This window comes from Sitodiplosis mosellana, unplaced genomic scaffold (genome assembly GCF_009176505.1).
Source record: "Sitodiplosis mosellana isolate CC-2019 unplaced genomic scaffold, AAFC_SMos_1.0 Smas_scaffold_21, whole genome shotgun sequence".
NCBI lineage: Eukaryota > Metazoa > Arthropoda > Insecta > Diptera > Cecidomyiidae > Sitodiplosis > Sitodiplosis mosellana.
The window spans coordinates 1485830-1504755 of record NW_022595263.1 but is presented as its reverse complement, the minus strand read 5'-3'; the positions used below and the strand labels follow the sequence as shown (position 1 = coordinate 1504755).

The 18926-nt window shown below is 33.8% G+C and overlaps 4 protein-coding genes across 11 annotated transcripts; 3 read left to right on the top strand and 1 right to left on the bottom strand.

Moving 5' to 3' along the window:
- Positions 1 to 623: 623 nt before the first annotated feature.
- Positions 624 to 3503, top strand: LOC129568661 (glycoprotein-N-acetylgalactosamine 3-beta-galactosyltransferase 1). 2 transcript variants are annotated; one of them, XM_055446842.1, is made up of 9 exons: positions 624 to 764; positions 1625 to 1664; positions 1753 to 2142; positions 2219 to 2274; positions 2358 to 2537; positions 2603 to 2729; positions 2796 to 2953; positions 3016 to 3074; positions 3170 to 3503. In XM_055446842.1, the coding sequence occupies exons 2-9, from the start codon at positions 1640 to 1642 to the stop codon at positions 3174 to 3176; spliced, it is 1002 nt and encodes a 333-aa protein (XP_055302817.1). In that variant the 5' UTR covers positions 624 to 764; positions 1625 to 1639; the 3' UTR covers positions 3177 to 3503. The 2 variants fall into 2 exon arrangements, with proteins under 2 accessions (XP_055302817.1, XP_055302816.1); XM_055446841.1 differs by having other exon boundaries at positions 3016 to 3503.
- A 108-nt stretch (positions 3504 to 3611) lies between these two features.
- On the top strand, positions 3612 to 6346 carry LOC129568655 (U3 small nucleolar ribonucleoprotein protein MPP10). The gene is made up of 2 exons (XM_055446826.1): positions 3612 to 3823; positions 3898 to 6346. Exons 1-2 carry the CDS (start codon positions 3732 to 3734, stop codon positions 5732 to 5734), a joined length of 1929 nt encoding a protein of 642 aa, XP_055302801.1. The 5' UTR covers positions 3612 to 3731; the 3' UTR covers positions 5735 to 6346.
- Positions 6347 to 9197: 2851 nt separating this feature from the next.
- Positions 9198 to 16499, top strand: LOC129568659 (dual oxidase maturation factor 1). 7 transcript variants are annotated; one of them, XM_055446832.1, is made up of 7 exons: positions 9198 to 10547; positions 11306 to 11347; positions 14271 to 14479; positions 14635 to 14692; positions 14781 to 14915; positions 14986 to 15835; positions 15931 to 16499. In XM_055446832.1, exons 3-7 carry the CDS (start codon positions 14318 to 14320, stop codon positions 15971 to 15973), a joined length of 1248 nt encoding a protein of 415 aa, XP_055302807.1. In that variant the 5' UTR covers positions 9198 to 10547; positions 11306 to 11347; positions 14271 to 14317; the 3' UTR covers positions 15974 to 16499. The 7 variants fall into 7 exon arrangements, with proteins under 7 accessions (XP_055302807.1, XP_055302809.1, XP_055302808.1 ...); XM_055446834.1 differs by having other exon boundaries at positions 9572 to 10555; XM_055446833.1 differs by lacking the exon at positions 11306 to 11347 and having other exon boundaries at positions 9572 to 10547.
- On the bottom strand, positions 16485 to 18336 carry LOC129568660 (protein CNPPD1). Its single transcript, XM_055446840.1, has 3 exons — positions 18201 to 18336; positions 17474 to 17755; positions 16485 to 17406 (listed from the first exon to the last, which is right to left on the bottom strand). The coding sequence occupies exons 1-3, from the start codon at positions 18315 to 18317 to the stop codon at positions 16627 to 16629; spliced, it is 1179 nt and encodes a 392-aa protein (XP_055302815.1). The 5' UTR covers positions 18318 to 18336; the 3' UTR covers positions 16485 to 16626.
- Positions 18337 to 18926: the final 590 nt, after the last annotated feature.

Genomic DNA, 18926 nt, shown 5'->3' with positions numbered 1-18926 from the left:
TTTCATTCAATGTATGGGACTGTGTGGGGAATTGGTCGAAATGATTATATTAAATTTTTTAATTGCTGTTGACCAATGTCAATGAATTTTGCGCATCAGCGAATGTTCTATCTTTTTTTGTAATTAAAAACATTTTTGGTAAAAATGAATACTTTGTGCTCGACAATTAAAAACCGCTTTGATATTATGAATATCACTATGATGTTTACATTTTGTGTGACAAGCAGACTTCTTAGCGAGTAATAAATATAATTGGTCGGTATTTCATTTCATTTCATTTTAAAAAACGACGACAACATGAAACATAACATGCTATCTATAAAATTCAAAATAAGCTATAGCTAGATATGTGCCTGGAATCGGATGTATTTGGGTTGATAATTGTTGAATGGGTAGTATCCCTATTGAAAAAAAATTATTTGAACAGAATACTGTTTTTCGTGAGGGATGAATTTAGATTATTGGTGGACATTTTTTGTTGATGCTATTTGACAATTGAACGTAATAGTTTATATTTTGCAGCTGTTCGCGTGCTATTCGGCATTATAATGGAAAAGTGTGCAAACATATTCAGTTTTCAGACACAAATAAATTGAAAAAATGCAATCTAGTTGCATTTTTGTGGCGAGAAGATCTGCAAAAGTTGTGATTTTTCAATAAATGCAGAATCATCAGTTGTTTTTTTACACTTTGTTTTTGTGCGGCATACTTTTGAGTTCAATCAAATGCAATCAACAAATATATAGAATAGTGAATAATTAAACGTAGGTTATTCTAATCGCTAATGTATTCATTCCGTATGAATGAAAAAAAAAATTGTCTTCAATTGTTTCATTGTGTGAACAAATGCAGTTGGCTATCTATATCGTTTCAATCGATGAGAATCAACGAAGCTTATGTAGTTTTCATTGCTTTTTTACTAATTGTGATTTAGGTTTTGCATTAAAAAAAAAATTGCAAATATTTTCCACTTTGTTTTCTATATGTTTCGTTTGAAAATTCTTGACTCACAAGAACGCTGAATTATAATATACAATACTTTGACTCTAATCGTCGATTGCTGCTTTATCGCCGGTTTAGTCTATTTCCTACAATCATTTTAATTGACACTCATTGTGTAAAACCGGGAGCATTTTTTTCTTCAACTTGTAATTTTACAAAGAAAACGTTCTACGTCCATGTTTCGAATTTCGTGCTCGATATCAGTTCTGTCGACGTTTATCACATTTAAAAATAGAGCTTTTTTTATCTCCTATGCATGTATCCATTTTTTTTTTCTCGAGAATTTGTAATTTCAGTTTACTCTGTGGATTTGTGACCAACAGTTTGATTCACATTTTGCTTTATTTATTTATTTATTTACACTTTCAGAATAATTTAGTCATATATGACAAACTTTAACGTCACGTAATATAGTCTCTGTTAAAGTGTGTTAATTTTTATCTAACATTATTTTATGAAACCGAAATTGATAACAATCGTATATTACTGTTGAGCAGAGCGGTCAATTTTTAGATGTCATTTCGAGAATTAGATCATGCATTTTTATTTACTTTCCAATGCAATTCACAGTGTTTGTAGATATCAAGATTACTAAAATGCGAATATGTCTTTTCATTCGAAGGCTAAGCAGTAAGATATGGGTACTCTAAATGAAATGAGCGGTATGTTGTTCATGTCATGTGACTTTTGATTGAATATCATAATCACCAAATATCTTATTTTTCCTACTTTTATTTCATTCATTCTCAGGTGTTCGGAATATAACTAGTCGCAGATCTCTGGCACCACTACTAGTTGGTATTTTAGTGGGCTTTTTAGTAGCAACTGTATTTATATCTGCCGAACCAAATTCAATATGGTTGAATTTTTCGGGTAGACGTAACGTTGATTTACGTGATCCCCATACTGGAGGTGATTTGGCAGATGCAGAGGGGCCTGAGAAGGATGTTGGTTCACATGCAAATCACGAAGGAGCACACGCACATGAAAACAAATCCGTCGCACATCAATTATATAATGATGTAAGAATTCTTTGCTGGATTATGACAAATCCAAAGAATCACCAGAAGAAAGCACGGCATGTTAAACGCACCTGGGGTAGTCGCTGCAATCGCCTCTTGTTCATGAGCTCAATTGAAGGTACCATTTGTTTTATATCTAATCGTGGAAAATTGCAATGAGTGTATTGATAGATTCCAATGATATTTCCATTTAGACCCTGAGCTGGAATCGATTGCGTTACCAGTGAAAGAAGGACGTAACAATCTGTGGGTAGGTATCTGATAAAAATTTTGTTTTTAATATATTTTCATTACTTTCATTAAGTCAATTATATTTTTGTTATCTTTACCTAGGCTAAAACCAAAGAAGCATTTAAATATATTTACAAACACCATATGGATGAAGCTGATTGGTTCCTAAAAGCAGATGACGATACATATGTCATAGTCGAAAATTTAAGATACATGCTGTACCCATATTCGCCAACGTTCCCCATATATATGGGGTGTAAATTTAAAACATTTGTAAAACAGGTGAAAAAAAAACAGTGTTCATTGACCACTGAATTTCATTATTAAATTATTTACGATTATTTTAGGGTTATATGAGTGGAGGAGCAGGCTATGTTCTGTCAAAGGAGGCAGTAAAACGATTCGTTGAAGACGGTATCCCAAATAAAAACAAATGTAGACAATCGGCTGATGGCGCGGAGGATGTAGAAATTGGTAAATTCAAAGCTGAATATTTTGAAATGCATTGAAAAATCTAATACATCCAAATTGTGTACATAGGAAAATGTCTTGAGAAAGTCAATGTATTCGCGGGTGATTCACGAGATAGTCTTGGCCGTGGACGTTTCTTTCCTTTTGTACCTGAACACCATCTGATTCCTGGACATGTGGACAAAAACTTTTGGTATTGGAAGTATATTTTCTATGAAACGGACGAGGTATGCAAATTATTGCAGTAGACCAACCGATTCATATTCTAATGATAATTGTACTTGACTAGGGTTTGGATTGCTGCTCTGATAATGCTGTTTCATTCCACTACGTATCTCCAAATCAAATGTATGTATTGGATTATTTGATTTATCATATGCGGCCATATGGAATTGTTTCGCATTCACAACCATTACCAGAGAAACTGCTCTTTTCCGATATAGCCGGTAACGAACAAATTACAATAACGAGCGATAGCAATAAAAACAAACAAAACTAGTGGACTAAGGAATTCGGTCACAAATTTTATACCAAAGTATATATTATTAATGAAGTTATTGATGAAATCTCAAATCACAAGTGTGAAACTCTGTCACGAAAACGAGAGGAATATTGATTAATTCTGTTTTGTTCATTTGTTCTAAACACAGTGTGTATAATAATTATACTTTAATTTAATGATGGAAGCATGAACAAATTCTCGATGCCATAGAGAATCTACCAGTTTTTTTTTTGTTAAAAGGAATGCGTGCAGAAATAAACAAAAATGAAACAGAATAATCTTTTTTGTATAGTCATTTGAATTGTTCTTCTCATACGAAACAACACAGTATTTGTATCAAAAACATTCAAAACAAACTGTCAAATTTGCATTAGCCCCTATCGGAAGGTTTTCGACAAAACTGTCAACCTACAACGTGCTATGTGACATCAAAATACTCATGGTTTGATCTGAGTAAAAAAAAAGTTTTATTCGTACGCTGGTCAAACAAATTGATAAAAAAAATGGTGAAAAAAGGTAATAAAATAAAAGACCCGTTGCAGCAAGCGCTCCAAATTTTCGAAAAGACTACAAAATCTCCAATTGACTACCTAAAGTAAGTTAATTTTATGAAATGACATAGTTGATGTTCACATTTTCATACAAATCAACATGAATATTCACTTTCAGGGAGCAGAAAGATTTTGCCGAAAAGAATCGTTTGTTGCTAAAATCATTATTTGATTATGCAAAAACATCGGGATCACATTTTGAGTCCAATAGTTTGCCGTCCGAAATATTTGTTGAACACATGGATGAAGAGCAAATATGGCAACAACTAGAAATGCAAAATGGCTCATTTTGGGAGAAATGCATGACAGAAACTTGCCGGCTGCTGTCGTTAAATGAAAATAAATTGATGCTGAAAACCAAGTATGCAGGACAAGAACAAGAGGTGGAATCACCAGAAGAAAATGGGAACGCGTTAAGCGATGATGAAGTTTCTAGCAGAGAAGATAATGCTCAGACAAGCCATGATTTGGAGCGGTCAGATGACGAAGAAGGCGATGAAGATGACCAAGAAGCCAGTGAAAACGACGAAAATTATGTGGTCGATAGTGACGTCGACCGAAAAGACAAATGCAAGGTGTCGAAAGGCAAAGAAACATCAATTGTCGACGATCGATTTTTCAATTTGAGTGAAATGCAAGCTTTTTTAGATGGCGAGGATAAAAAAGAGCTTGATCGACTTAATGGCAAGCGTAATGCTAATGACCAAAATGAGTCAGACGATGAAATCGACTATTTCGATTCGTTATCTGGCAGCGAAGATAGTGATGTTGAGGACGGAAAAAAAGAAAAAGATATGATGTTCGCCGACTTTTTTGATGTGGAACCAACCGAAACACTAGAACAGATCAGGCAACGCAGAAGAGCCGAAAAAGAAGCAAAAAATCTTCGCAAGAAGCAGGAAATGAAAGAAGATTTAGGGCTGGATGACAGTGAGGCAGAAAATAGCGAACAAGAAGGAGATTCTGGGTCCGATGAAAGTGATGAAGATGACCAAGTCGAAAAATCTGAGTATGACTTACGGCAGCAGCGTCTCAAGAAACGAATTGAAGCGCTAGAGGAAAAAGCGCTAGCTGAAAAACCATGGCAACTTAAGGGTGAAATAACTTCATCGACGAGACCGAAAAATTCATTGCTTGAAGAAGTATTAGAATTCGATTCAGTTGCCCGTCCACCGCCATTAATCACGGAAGAGACGACTCTGTGCTTAGAAGACATAATAAAACGTCGCATCAAGTCAAAAGCTTGGGACGATGTCGAAAGAAAAATTAAACCGATCAATGATCAACAAGACTTCCGCAAAAATTTAGTTTTGCAGCAAGAAAAAAGTAAAGAGTCACTTGCACAGATTTATGAAAAAGAATATTTAGAAAAAGTTCATAAACTAAATAATGTGGATGATGCATCGAAGCCGGATGAACCAGCCGAACATACTGGAATAAGAAGAGCGATGAAAGACTTGTTTGTCAAATTAGATGCTTTATCAAATTTCCACTTCACATCGAAACCGGTAGCAGCCGAAGCAAAAATTATAACCAACATACCGGCGATAGAAATGGAAGAGGTGGCACCTGTAGCAGTGAGTGATGCAACATTGCTTGCGCCAGAAGAGGTTCGGGCGCGACCTGTTGGTGACGAAATCGGAAAGACGGAAAGAACTGCCACAGATAAAAAACGTGAACGTCGTAAGAAGAAACTGAAGCAAAAAGTTATCAAACAACGGAACGATAAGCAAGTAGAGGAGAAGGAAAAGTTGGGCATCAAGGTCACATCGAAGGAGAAACAACAGCAATTAATGAACCAAGTGACCAAAAGCAGGAATGTCATTAAGGTAATTTATGGCATTGACAGTGAATCATTATTATTTATTGTCACACAGCTGAGTGCAGAGTACATCCACAGAATCTGGCATTCTTTGTTCGTTTTTAATAGTGTTTATTATTGTCGTGGAGTTTGATTTGATGCACGAAAAGTGAAATCGTTCGAGGTCAATCACCTGTAGGGGATTCAGTATTCGTTGGGCTTGTGTAAAAAATACTATACTACTACAATTCCACACGAAATTATAAATAAATATACTCACCTCATATAAACACCTCTAACAATATAGTGCTATATCCCATATTGCTCAATTGATTTGACAAAAACAAAGAAACAGTAAAAACAATTATAAATCGCATTAAAATGCATAGAAAAGAACTAGATAATCATAGAAATTGCCATATGTGTATACAAAATCTACATTTTGTATTTAAAAATCTTTAATCATTAATATGTTAATTAAGATCATTTTTTAAATTGTTTTATCATTAATGTTAATTGCTCCGTTTTCATTCATTCCAGGGCAAGCATACAGCCAATGACGAGAACAAAGCCTTAAAATCATCGAAAACTTTCTTCACGCAGTTGCAGGACAACATCTCGGCAACGGTCAAATCAAAGTCAATGGGCAAAAAAAAATCGTCAACTGATTTTTCAAGAGAAGAATCAAATGCAAAAAGATTGAAATTGTAAAAAAAATGAAATGTCAAATTTATTACATGAATAAAGTTTATATTTATTCAATAAACTCTGAGTTCTTTGGAAAGATTTTTTCAATCTATGATTAAATTAAAATAAAATCTTTCCATGTATTAGACTTTGCGGTACAAATAAATTTTGTCGTTTTTTAACAACTACTCAGAGTTCTTTGTTGGACTTCAGATCAACAAAATCGACTATTACTAAACTTAAAATGAACACACACAATCACAATAGGTGTTCATGAGAACACGATCTCTGTGAATTTCATACGTTTTTGTCTTTGACATCTTGGTTGCGCAAGTATAGTAGTTTCAGTGGGCTGTCTTGCCAAAAGAAGTTATACCACTCATCTCACATCATCATCAAGTTTATTGAATGTGATGCGATGACTATTCGTATTCGTGTTCGTTTTTGTATTTGAGTTATGTGTCACATCTGCGAAATATGCGAATAGCTTACGTTAAGAGATCCGTGACTAAGAAAAAAAAACGTTTTCTTTGAAATAATTCAAGTTTATATATTACAATTAAATCTATGACAGCAAAGAAAAAAGAAAATAGCGAATTTTCTTATCACGATTTAGCTACTGTGACGTAATTGAAGCAAAGTTATCGTCATCATGTATAAACCGCGGCATAAATGATGTTTGCATTGCTGAATGGTTTTGTGTGATCGTTTTAATATTTGTAAAATGTGACCGCTTCGGAAATGTATATATTAGCTATTCTTGCCAATGAAGAAATTGGCGTGACTTGGTTCATGTCATATCACATTATTCAACAGACGTCCACATTTTGTGTGCGCAATAAATTTCGCACAGATTCCATAAAAGGTGAACTATAGAGTAAATCCGTTGTATTCTCGGCGCCGAATGAAGCTATTGAATACATAAAGACTTTAATTAACGCAAGCTAGACCTCTGATTTCGATCTTAATTCATTAGTTGGTTTTGATTCCGCCTCGAAGTATTTTTTTTATATTTCGGCCATTCCACACGAAATCAGGGAAGAGTTGTAATGTGAGGTCGCCGAATTGGCTGAAAATTGGCTTGGAGTCTTGTTTTCAATAGAAAAAGAGAAAACCAAAATCTCAGGCCTGTAATAGGCCCACATTGCTGAGTTAACCCAGTGTAAATTTTGCGGAAAATTGAAAAAAATCGAAAAAAAAGGTTTGCGCCAACTGAAATCTAACTTTTTTTTTTTTTTTTTTAAATTCACACAAAGTGTGTGACTTTTTGTATTGCCTCCTTCTTGTTCCGAATGAAAAAGCAAAAAAAATTTTATGATTCCATTTGATCGATATATTTCGGCTTATCAAAAGCCATCTTCAGGATCTAAAATGAAATAATTTTTCACAATTTATCAATAAATAACCTAGATTTCGTGTGTAAATAAATAAATTTACCAAGAGCCAATTGACTAACACTGTGAATCTAATTTTCAATAACAAACAATGCAGCGAAATGTCAAAGTTGAAATCTAACTGTGAAGTAGTCGACACATTGCCAAACCGATTTTACATATAAGACGCTGAATTGAGACAAAAATGGTAAGCAAATTGGTATATTTTCATTTGTTTCGCTGGAAAATAGAAGCCATTCACGGTTGAATGCAGAATAGGGAATTTTTGAAGCAAAAAAGTGTTTTTATCGCGAGTTGAAAACATCCTCTGAAGCAGGGTCATTTTTCGACCTTTTAGACCCATCAGACAGGATTGAGATAAGTCTCATTCGATTTTCCGTCAAGAATTACGTGGAAATAGAATCATGACAGCCATTGTAGGTGGGTTTTCTATGCCACAAATGCGATTTTGTAAGCAGATTTCGACCATTCGTTTGTTCTATGAAGAAAAGTCAGTTTCGGATCAAATTTATAGGTAAACCGATGTAAAAAAGATCGTTTTTCATGTGTTTTGACGAAAAAATAGCAGTTTTCTCATATCAAAATGTCGTAAGAGGCCATTTTCGACCATTTTTCCCACAAAAACGCTGAAAAATCGGTACCATAGGTTTGGCAATGTGTCAACTACTTCACAGTTAGATTTCAGTTGGCGCAAACCTTTTTTTTCGATTTTTTCAATTTTCCGCAAAATTTACACTGGGTGAACTCAGAAATGTGGGCCTATTACAGGCCTAAGATTTTGGTTTTCTCTTTTTTTATCGAAAACAAGACTCCAAGCCAATTTTCAGCCAATTCGGCGACCTCACATTACAACTCTTCCCTGATTTCGTGTGGAATGGCCGATTTATTTCACGCAAATAGTAATTTTCAAGTTCAAAAAGTCATTTGTTTCTTGCAATTTCTGAATTTCGTATGAGAATTGATTCATGGATCATGTCGTAACTGAAATCGCTTCATTGTCCGAGCTAAAATCGCAGAATTTAAATTTTTTCTAGAAATCGTTCTAATGGTCAGTGGCACTATAATGTGATTGACCTCCGAATAAAATATAATATGCGCACCATTAAGTGTATGCAACATAAGCTAAAAGACTTGCGGTCTTTGTCCAATAGCCGAAGATTTACAACGTCAGAATATTGTTGCGCTTCTATTAATGTATAAAATACAATTGACGTAAATCGCTTGGTTCGTGAGACTTAATCGGATTCGTTTATCTTGCATTTTTTTCACGGATTATTAACGACTAACGTTGAATGAACAGATAGCGAGAACGTGATTACCCCGCTTTATAATTGCCATGCATGTTTTTTTATGAATATGTTAGTTTTGAACGAAAAATATTTCGAATGTAATAAAGGCTTTTGTGATTGTACCATCGTTTTCCCCAGTCAAAGCAAACAGGTTTGTGCTCGACCAAAGTCTTTTTCCCCCAAAATTTATCGAATCATCCACGGTTGTCACACACATTAATACTAAATTTCCTATCATCGTCACACAAAATCTCTATTCACACATCTGCATTCACTGATCGCGAAATGAAAAATAAGTAGATAAATTCAACATCTGAAGAATACACTGATACGCTGCTCATCACCACTATTTTTCTAGATAATTTGAAACATCTACATTCATCTTCAACACATACATTCATCGTTTGTGTTCATTTTTAGTTTCGTTGTGAATACAATATCCATACCTAACAGTGAGTCAATAATGGATCTTATAAGCGAAAAGAGTGCAGACACACATCAACGTTGCAAGTAAAACTCACAAATACAACTTCCCACTTTTTCATTTTGTTTCTCTGTATTTTTCGTATAAAATTGGGAAGAGGTATTTGTAACTGTATTAAACAAATAAAGGTACACATAAACTCAGTTATACACGTCTCGTTTGGCAAAACGGTTGTTTTCGTGCTCTTCCACCTCGATATACAAACGGTGTTCGTCTCTTCTCAAAGTACTTTCATACATATTTGGTTTTATTTGAAATTCAGTTTGTGAAGTGAAATCGAATGCGGGCAAAATTACATAAAGAAAATACACAAGTATTATTGCTGTAAATCGATGCCGTCGGAATTGAGCTATTACTTGAATGCGACCCAAAGTATGAAACGAGGAAAAATATTCTCCGTTTCTCAATGATTATGAAACAGAGGTGAAGGTGTGCAAAAGATCATCATCATCACCATACAAATTATCAAATCCAAACAATTCAAGAGACTCTGTTTGTAAATTAACGCAATTTTTACGATACTCCACATAATTATGAAAACATGATTCGTTCTCTCCAAGCAACTAATTTTTATCTACCATTTTACTGTTGATATTTATGTGAAATCCACAAAAAATATCAAAATAAAATTGAGGAAAGTGTAAAGAGCCACAGAAACATTCAAATTCCAAGGTATAGCACAGACAGATGAAATAACAAGTAGCAAGAAAAAAATTCGACATTTACATTAACAATAACAGAACTAATGATGAGCGGGCAAGCAAATAAAACAAAAGCACCAGGTCAAAAGAAACCACAACAATCAAAAGTGTTCACTTGTTGTTGTTAGTGATTTTGTGAGTGTGGTGATAATAAAAAAAGACTTGTTTGTGTTGTGTGTGTACTGTGCAATCGTTCCAACGGAACCCAAAAAAAGTGAATTTGTCTGGTGCATGAATGCGAGAGCGAGAGTAAAAAGACGCAAATATAAATCATCATAACCAGAAAAATAACAATACAGAGGGACATTACATTGACATCAACCAAACACGTCGACATCGGTGCAATGAAAATGCAGTTTGACTATTTGTGATTTGCTCATTTCTGTTGATTGTCATTTATTTGCTTCTCAATGTAAGTGTGTACGTTTCGAAGTAAGAGAGACAAACATTGTTTCAAAAAAGTTTTGTATATTTAATGTAGTTCCGTTTGGATTTTCTACTCGTTAAAATGTTTAATTGGATTTCAAGCGACAATTTCAATGGTCAAATCAATTGTTCAATTGCATTGCAACGTTTTGTTGTTGTTGCAACTTGAGCGTATAGTGTTTCGTAATAATTTTAAGTTTTAGCTAATTATGTGCCGTGATTTGAAGTGAGGGTCTTTCCTATTATCGCATAAAATTCCATCAAACATGGAAGAATGAAGTTTTTCAAAGTTAATCGGTTGATTTATTGATTTGAGTTTGAGAGTTTGTACAATTGTACATTTTTCACGGTGAAAAAAAAATACTTATAGTGAATCCATTCATTTCAATCACAGTCAATATTAGAATATTGCCTAACACATTGTGTCATACAATAACCGTGGATCAAGAAAAAAAAGCGGAATAATAATTCTAATTATTTATGGTTTTATAGTATAGTATAGTAATTTTATTCATTGAAAATCATTTAAGATCATACATTAGGCGCGTATGTGTTTTCGTAAAACTAATATTTTGTGTTCAACAATGACACAAAGTGGCAAATTGGTGTTGTTTGCATGAAGCTTAAATCATATTGCAACTTAAAAGGAGATATTCGTGTCACCGATTAAATATCACACCGAAAATATTTAAGCTAAATAATAAATATTACGAACTTGCCTCTTTTTTATTATTTTGTTTCCAGTTGTAAGGTTCGCTACTACTATTTTACCTCATCCGATGCATGGTAAGGCAATTTCATCATATACCATTTTTCCGTTTCTTCTTCTCACTGTATGCATATATTTTTTGCGTAATTTCATTAACATGAATTGCGCTACAGATAAATAAGAAAAAATAGGTGATAATTTGAGTTATTATCATAACAATAATGGCGGGTCCAAGTGGTTAGAATTACAAAATATTTGACATTGATTCGTAACTCGTAACCGCACACTTGAGTTGAACATCAAAATAAATAGTTCAAAATAGTATGTTGGTAGATGCATTAGTTTTGCAATGCAAAACCATGATAATTGGAATGATCGTATCATTTCCTTGGGATCATCTACTGTTCCAAACGTGAACGATAGCAAAATCAATAAGTTGCGAGTTCGCGAAAGCATGAAGTAATCCATTTATAATATTCTGGCATAAATTATATATACACTACCGTGCAAAAGTTTGGAACCACTAGGTATTTTTCATACAAATTGACCATTTTTGGTGGACTCATTAACATATTTCGGAAACACCTGCACTCTTGATATTTTATGCATAGTTTCTACAACGTTTCAATAGTAAATCACAGAGGTTTCATCAAAAAAATTTCATGAATTTCAAAAATATAGCGATTTGAATTTGTACTGTGTGAAAAATGATCAAATTTGTATGAAAATTAAAACAGATCAAATTCAAATTGATATTTTTTTTAAATTCGTGAATATTTTTTGATGAAACCTCTGTGATTTACTATTGAACCGTTGTAGAAACTATGCACAAAATATCAAGAGTGCAGGTGTTTCCGAAATATGTTAATGAGTCCACCAAAAATGGTCAATTTGTATGAAAAATACCTAGTGGTTCCAAACTTTTGCACGGTAGTGTATATAATATAAATTATATCACACGATGTAATTGTTGCTAACTCAACATTGAAGGCAATCGAAATAATATCTATAGAAATAATTCATCCGTTTTGCAAGTGTCCCCAAAGTGTATTGAACACAGCAGGAAATTACATTTTTCGAATACACGGTTTTATTTTCGCGTTCAATTTATATTGATTTGTCACTATATATATATACATACATATATATATATAAACGTTCAAACGCTTAGCAATGTTAATTTAGCATTGACATTAAACCACAAAAAACGACCGTGCAAAAACGTTTTACAAAGTTTAATTTACTTAAAATAAATAGCAAAACTAGCTTGAAATACACAAAATCGGATGCGGATCGCTACTGTTGTGATCAGCAACGAATATAGTAACAGATATATAAAATAAAAATATATCAACCTAGAGGACAGATCGAAAATGCAATGCCTCATCTGGCTATGTCTACACGCCTGCCTTGTCTGGAAATTGATGAGAAAAAAAACTGCTATTTATTCAAATACGCAATATTATTCGGAATTGTAAATTCATTCGTTTACTTCCGAATGGTATCGATTTGGTTATGTGGTCATTAAGTCATTTGATTTCTTGAAACTGAAAACTAAATTGATGGTGAACTTGAAAATAGCGATGCCAAAGTTTTTTTCATTCATTCGGCACATTGACTTAACGCAAATCAACAAAAAAAAGGAAAAAATATAAGCGATGGCTTCTAGCTGGTTTACCATTTGTACTTTTCTCTACGTGATTCGATGAACGTTTGTTTTTTTTCTCTGCGTCATGCTTCCTACCTTGTACATATGATCATTTCTTATAATGGACAATAAAAGTTATAATTTTTTTAGGCGATTCCCAATTATTTCTGGCATCCTCGCTTTTTAGCATGCTGATTAAATCTTTGCACATTTGGTTCAGTGTGCCAAACAGAAATGTAATTGGCCGATGGTCTCAATGAAACTCTATTATCTGTTCAGTTTGCATGAACTTTGAAATGACTCTTTGAAGAACGTTTTTATGAATTGGTCTCTTATTAACAACAATGCGATCAGCAACAGAATGTTCAAATGTTTTAAATTTATCGATGCTATAATGATTATAATTTGTTAATTCACCACTTCAAGTTGATGTGATCGTGCATGAATATTCCACGATATGAACATACATCGACATTCATCATATTGTATTCGTTAAAGAACTTTTTAATTGGATCTCAAACCAGTATTCGTTGAAATCTCACAGTGTGTACCGAGACTATACTGCCGTTCGTTACTTGCGTATTCACACTTTTCATTTTGAGAACGTTTCTTTGTTGCACATTAAATGTTGTTGCCTTTATCCACGAAATAAATTTACGGAAGCAATTAATTAAGCGTCTGACTTTCATATATAAATCTAAAGTTTCCAATTATATTCGTGTTTTGCGTTGTTCCTTCAATACAATTTATCAAACATTCTCATGAAATCAAACCCATAATTAATTTCGATTAGTTCGCCAAAATGTGCGATTACGTCAAAGAAAATTTCAGATATTCGTGAAATGCAATGCCCGAAACAAATATTATGAAACTGTGTGTTGCATGCAAAAACGTGACAATTGTTATTATTTTGTATAGTCGTACATCGATTGTCATGTCGTTCAGCTTGCACTTGTAGACATCAGTAGTTGCAAACGGAAATTACTTGGAAGCTATTTCATTTATCAGAGTAGATTAAAGCAGCAAACACAAAAATTGCTCCACATTACGGTCGTAAGCATCGAAACAGTCCTACCTGTGTTAGTTGGCGTGCGTTGTACGCAAATCCGATTTCATTTTCATTTCCAATTCGAGCTTTGATTGATGCAGTAACACTTTGGTTCGGACGTTGTGTTTTTATTTTTCATTTTTGCAATTGTATAACAGACATTACCGTGATATTTCGAATACCGTTTCATGATCATGAAATTATTTTATGCATAAGAGAAGAGAAAGTGATTACTTCTTTTTTTCTTGCAATATATTGACAGTGTTGTTATTATTATTTTCGGTTTACTTTCGCTTTTGAACAGAAAGGATTCTTGGTACACAACAAATAGCATAGGCTGAAAAAGAGAGAATGGGATGGTACGATTTATTTCACAGCAGCGATGGACCCACACTCTACACGATATCAAATCGAACATCAGTCACGTATGATGTCTCCATGGTGGCCGTATGCATTCTCTTTGCAACATTTTTTTTTGCATTTATCATTATATTCCCGGGTGTTAGAAAACAAGTAAGTATTATAATATCAGAAACGGTTTGTTGTTGTTTTCAAACCGTTTTCTTGGTATTTGTATAAAAACCAGTTTCATTTTTAGCTTTTATTTTTGATTCTGTTAAAATATATTCTTTTTTATCTTCTCGATGCTTTTTTCATCTGTATTGCAGAGATTTTCAACATTTTTAACGGTTACCCTAAGTTTGTTTGTCGGTCTAGTCATTTTGGGTGAGTCAATCTGTGTTCCGATAGTTAAAATTAGTTACGCAATCTTTTAAAATTTATTGAGATTTTATACTGATTCATTCACACATAGTCACACGTCTAGGATCAGCATGGCATGTTTCATCAACACACATCGTGGCACCATATCGATCATTTTCACGGGAAAAAATACCCGGAATGATTGGAGCCTACATTGGATTGATGCATTTGAACGTTACCTTGAAAGGTATTTGAATGCCATATGTGTGTGTTTTTTCTTATATATTTAAACTTTTCCGTTCTTCTATAATATGTAGCGCTACCAGTTGGAAATTGGACGATCCGCGATATTGATTTTAATGAGCAATTTCGTTGGGATGCAGCACATGACATGCAAAATTCGTATCACATGGCATTAAAGCGTGGTTTGCCTTATCCTATTTTGACAGTTGCAGAGTATTTCAGTTTGGGACGAGAGGGTTTTGCATGGGGTGGCCAATATAGAGCAGCTGGTTATTTTGCCAGCATAATGTTGTGGGCTTCATTTGCATCATGGCTTCTGATGAATCTATTGTTGGTGGCCGTGCCTCGATATGGAGCGTACTGTAAAGTTGTTACCGGATTATTATTAGTTAGTACAAATTTAGGTTATTCATGGTTGGTACCAAAACCGCAGCTCGTAATCATTATGGAAGGTGGACGTTTAACGTTCCATTATGGCTGGTGTTTTTGGTTGATCTTGGTTGCGGGAATTTTGTGTTTGTTCGTTGGTATTGTGATATCAGTGATTGATTTGGTTTGGCCGCACACATTCTCCACAATTGTCGAAGTATACTTTGATACGCCATACGATCGACATGTTATACTTGAGGAATCGCATGATGTGCGGTATCAAAAGCGGAATAGTCGCGCATTAGATGAAAGCTTGGGCCATAAGATATTGAGGCGTCTATCATCAAAGACGAGAGATATGAATGGAAGTACAGCCAGCAATGGCATTGACAACCGAGCATATCAGCGTGATGCACCCAACTCACCCTGGCATTATTCCCATCGACAGAGACCACTCCATCCGCCGTTGCATAGAACAATCTCTGAAGATTCAAACGCATCGATGCAAATGGAAATGCAACCAGTTCAAAAAATGGTTCTCTCACGAAAATTACCGTAAGCATGTATAATCGACAATTTGAAATAAACTTATCGATACATTTTATTTGGAACTTCTTCTCTTTATCTGTCTCTCCTGCCTTCATTTCCAGGCAACCTATAGCTGAACAACATACTGTTGACATGAATTGGTGAACACGAGCACTTTTCCCATTCAAAATCTAGTTCATAGCTGTATATGTTACCAGTGAACCGACTTTGATGAAAAGATAGACTCCGATGCAAAGCGCAATATTTTTAAAAAATGATTTAGTGTTTAAGTGATTTTTTTTAATTAAATCTGTATTTGTATTTGTATTTGTATTTGTATTGATTAAGATTGAATCGAATAGTCAATCTTGAAATGTACGCGCATTTTTTTGGCGCAGGTAATTCTGTGAGATAAATTCTTAACATTTTGAAACATTTTACAATAAATGCAAGTCGTATTCAGATCTAAGATCATGAACCAATTTAAAAAAATGTTACATCACAAGTTTATACGGTAGATTTTAGATCATTTATTTAATTGGAAAACTAAAATTATTCTAACTAAATTCAATTTGATGGAAAATGTTATGCTCAATGAAAAGTCACTCAAAATGGGACTATAACAACAGAAATGCTTGGACCATTTAAAATGGAATGAATTAAGATGAAATAAAACTTCTTTTTAATCAGATGATTTTGTTTTGTCTTTATTTCGAAAATTTTTACAACATTATTTTTTCCAGGAAGATGAAATTAATTTTGAAACATTAGTTCGGAGAAAATAAATTATTATTAAATTACAGACAGTTTTTTACAATTTAAAAACCAGCACTTTTTTTATGCTGAATGATACCATTGAAACCAAATTCAAAGCGATCCGAATTCGGTTGAGAGGAAAATGGATGAGCCCTCGCAGAGGAATTACAGAAAAAGTTGGTATCCCACATCACAGGCAATTTCAATGAATACCACATGGCATACAAGGAGGGTGTCCGTGTTGTCGCATTTGGCTGTTCTGTTGTTTTTACTAATTCGGACGTTTCGTTCAGTCTATCTAAAGCTAAGTTTAATAATACGTCTAAGTCACTGGTAGATTCAATTAATTCACTTGTCGTCGGAAACATGTTCGTGACTTCGTTAGTTTCGATTTGTTGCTGGGAACTGGAATTTCCTGAAGATAACTGGGTTGATGATTGAGTTTCGGTGGTCCGTGATGTTGCATTCAAATATGTGCCTGGTATTTGGCTAACTAAAAATACGCTTGTCACCATCGTTGCAACAAGTACCGTATAACTTAGACTCAAAACTAAAATCGACTGTATGAATTGTTTGGCTATTTGAACAGATGGTATCATTTTGGTCAATTCTAAGTACGTATAAAACCCACGCTTCATTCCCTGTAGTCGAGCTAATGCTATTTCTAGTGTTTTAACTTTTTCAAAAAACTCTTCATTCGATACGTACACCTTCCAGTCGATAGCATTTAGAAAACATATTTCCATTTGGAGCAAATTATCTGGAGTAGTGTTTATGCATTCAGACCAATTTACATACGGAGCTTCATCATCATGTCCACTATAGAATTTGGTGGCTACCATCTGCAGGAGGAAAAATACAAAAGAAAATGAGGATATTCTCATATGATAAAAATTGTGTGCATCATACCATTGAAACCAAAAATAATTCAGTCGGTGTAACATGTTTGATATATGCTGGGTCAACATCTTTCAAACGTTCCAAGTAGATCATAGCCAAAATTAGTGAGCATGGTGTAGAGCGTAAGTTACCCACAGTTGAGTAGTTTAAACGATTCAGCGAGTAGCCGTTGTGAGTGTCAGAAAACATATCCGCTATATAATCTGATAATGGGATCGACATTTTAGCTTTACTACTGCTATAGTAAAGAGATTTTTGGATGCGGTTCAAGAATTCACCGTGCGACATAAGCTGTAAACCAAACACAAAATTTTTCATTATCGAAACTGCAATAGAGGTTTAAAGTCACTATCTCAAAATTAAATTAGAGATAACACCACAGAGGTCATTGAATATCATGAATTATATTGGTTGAATGAATCAAAAACATTCAACTATGTGATAGAAAGTTACTATACTGATAACAACAACAACAGCAATAGCATTTACTGTAAGCACTAACTTCATTGATACTTCTAAAAGAGGAAATAATGCTGAAAACTAGAGAAAGATATGATACACATAACAATAAACCAAAAAGTGTTTTATTCTGCTCAACACGCTATTGAACAAGTGTTCCAAATCATTTGAGGCGTGATAATGAATGAATTTAAAATTTGAAAGCAAATGAAGATATTTTTCAATTGAATCAAAAGAAATATGATTTGATATTTTCGAAGGTGTTATTTAAAATTACCTTGCTCTTATTTAGCTTCAGTCTCCCATTCGTCGAAATATCACTAATTCCATCGCTGCTGACCTTATTCCTCTTTCTAGGAGAGGAGCAGATGTTGTTGCGCCGAAGTTTCGACATTTCTTCACAAAATACGTATTTGATCTCGGTGATCACAGCCCCGTTTCTTCTATTTCCACTTTTATTGTTTATATTTGATGTTTATTTGCCTAATACACACAACACACCCGATAGTTATGTTTACAATTTGAAACAAAAATAAAAACAAAAAGAAAAATTAAAGAATTACAAGATTTTTGATGTCGTCGACGTCAATAACACGCTCTTGTTCAGAAAGCCAAACCATATGAATAGAACTGATTCCGTATATACTTCACGGCAACCATTACTCATTTATGTCGAAACTGAGCAATTTGAGCAACCAAGTTATTTTGACATTTCGAAAAATTCGAATTCAAGAAAAAGCTTTCGAATAGAAATATTTGTTTCCTTTTATAGTTGTATAGCCATTTTGATTTAACTTTAATCTGAAAGATAAAATGCAACATAATAAAATAATGATTCTGTAAATAAAAATTCAAATCAATTGGACCATTGAACCAATAAAAACATCACTTTGATATTTCTAACGTTTGACATATATAGCATGTTAATTGGTTGGTTCTGTCAATATTCCAAAGCTCTATGCTCTGCAACTCGTAATCAATTCAGTCGATTTTCATCATATAC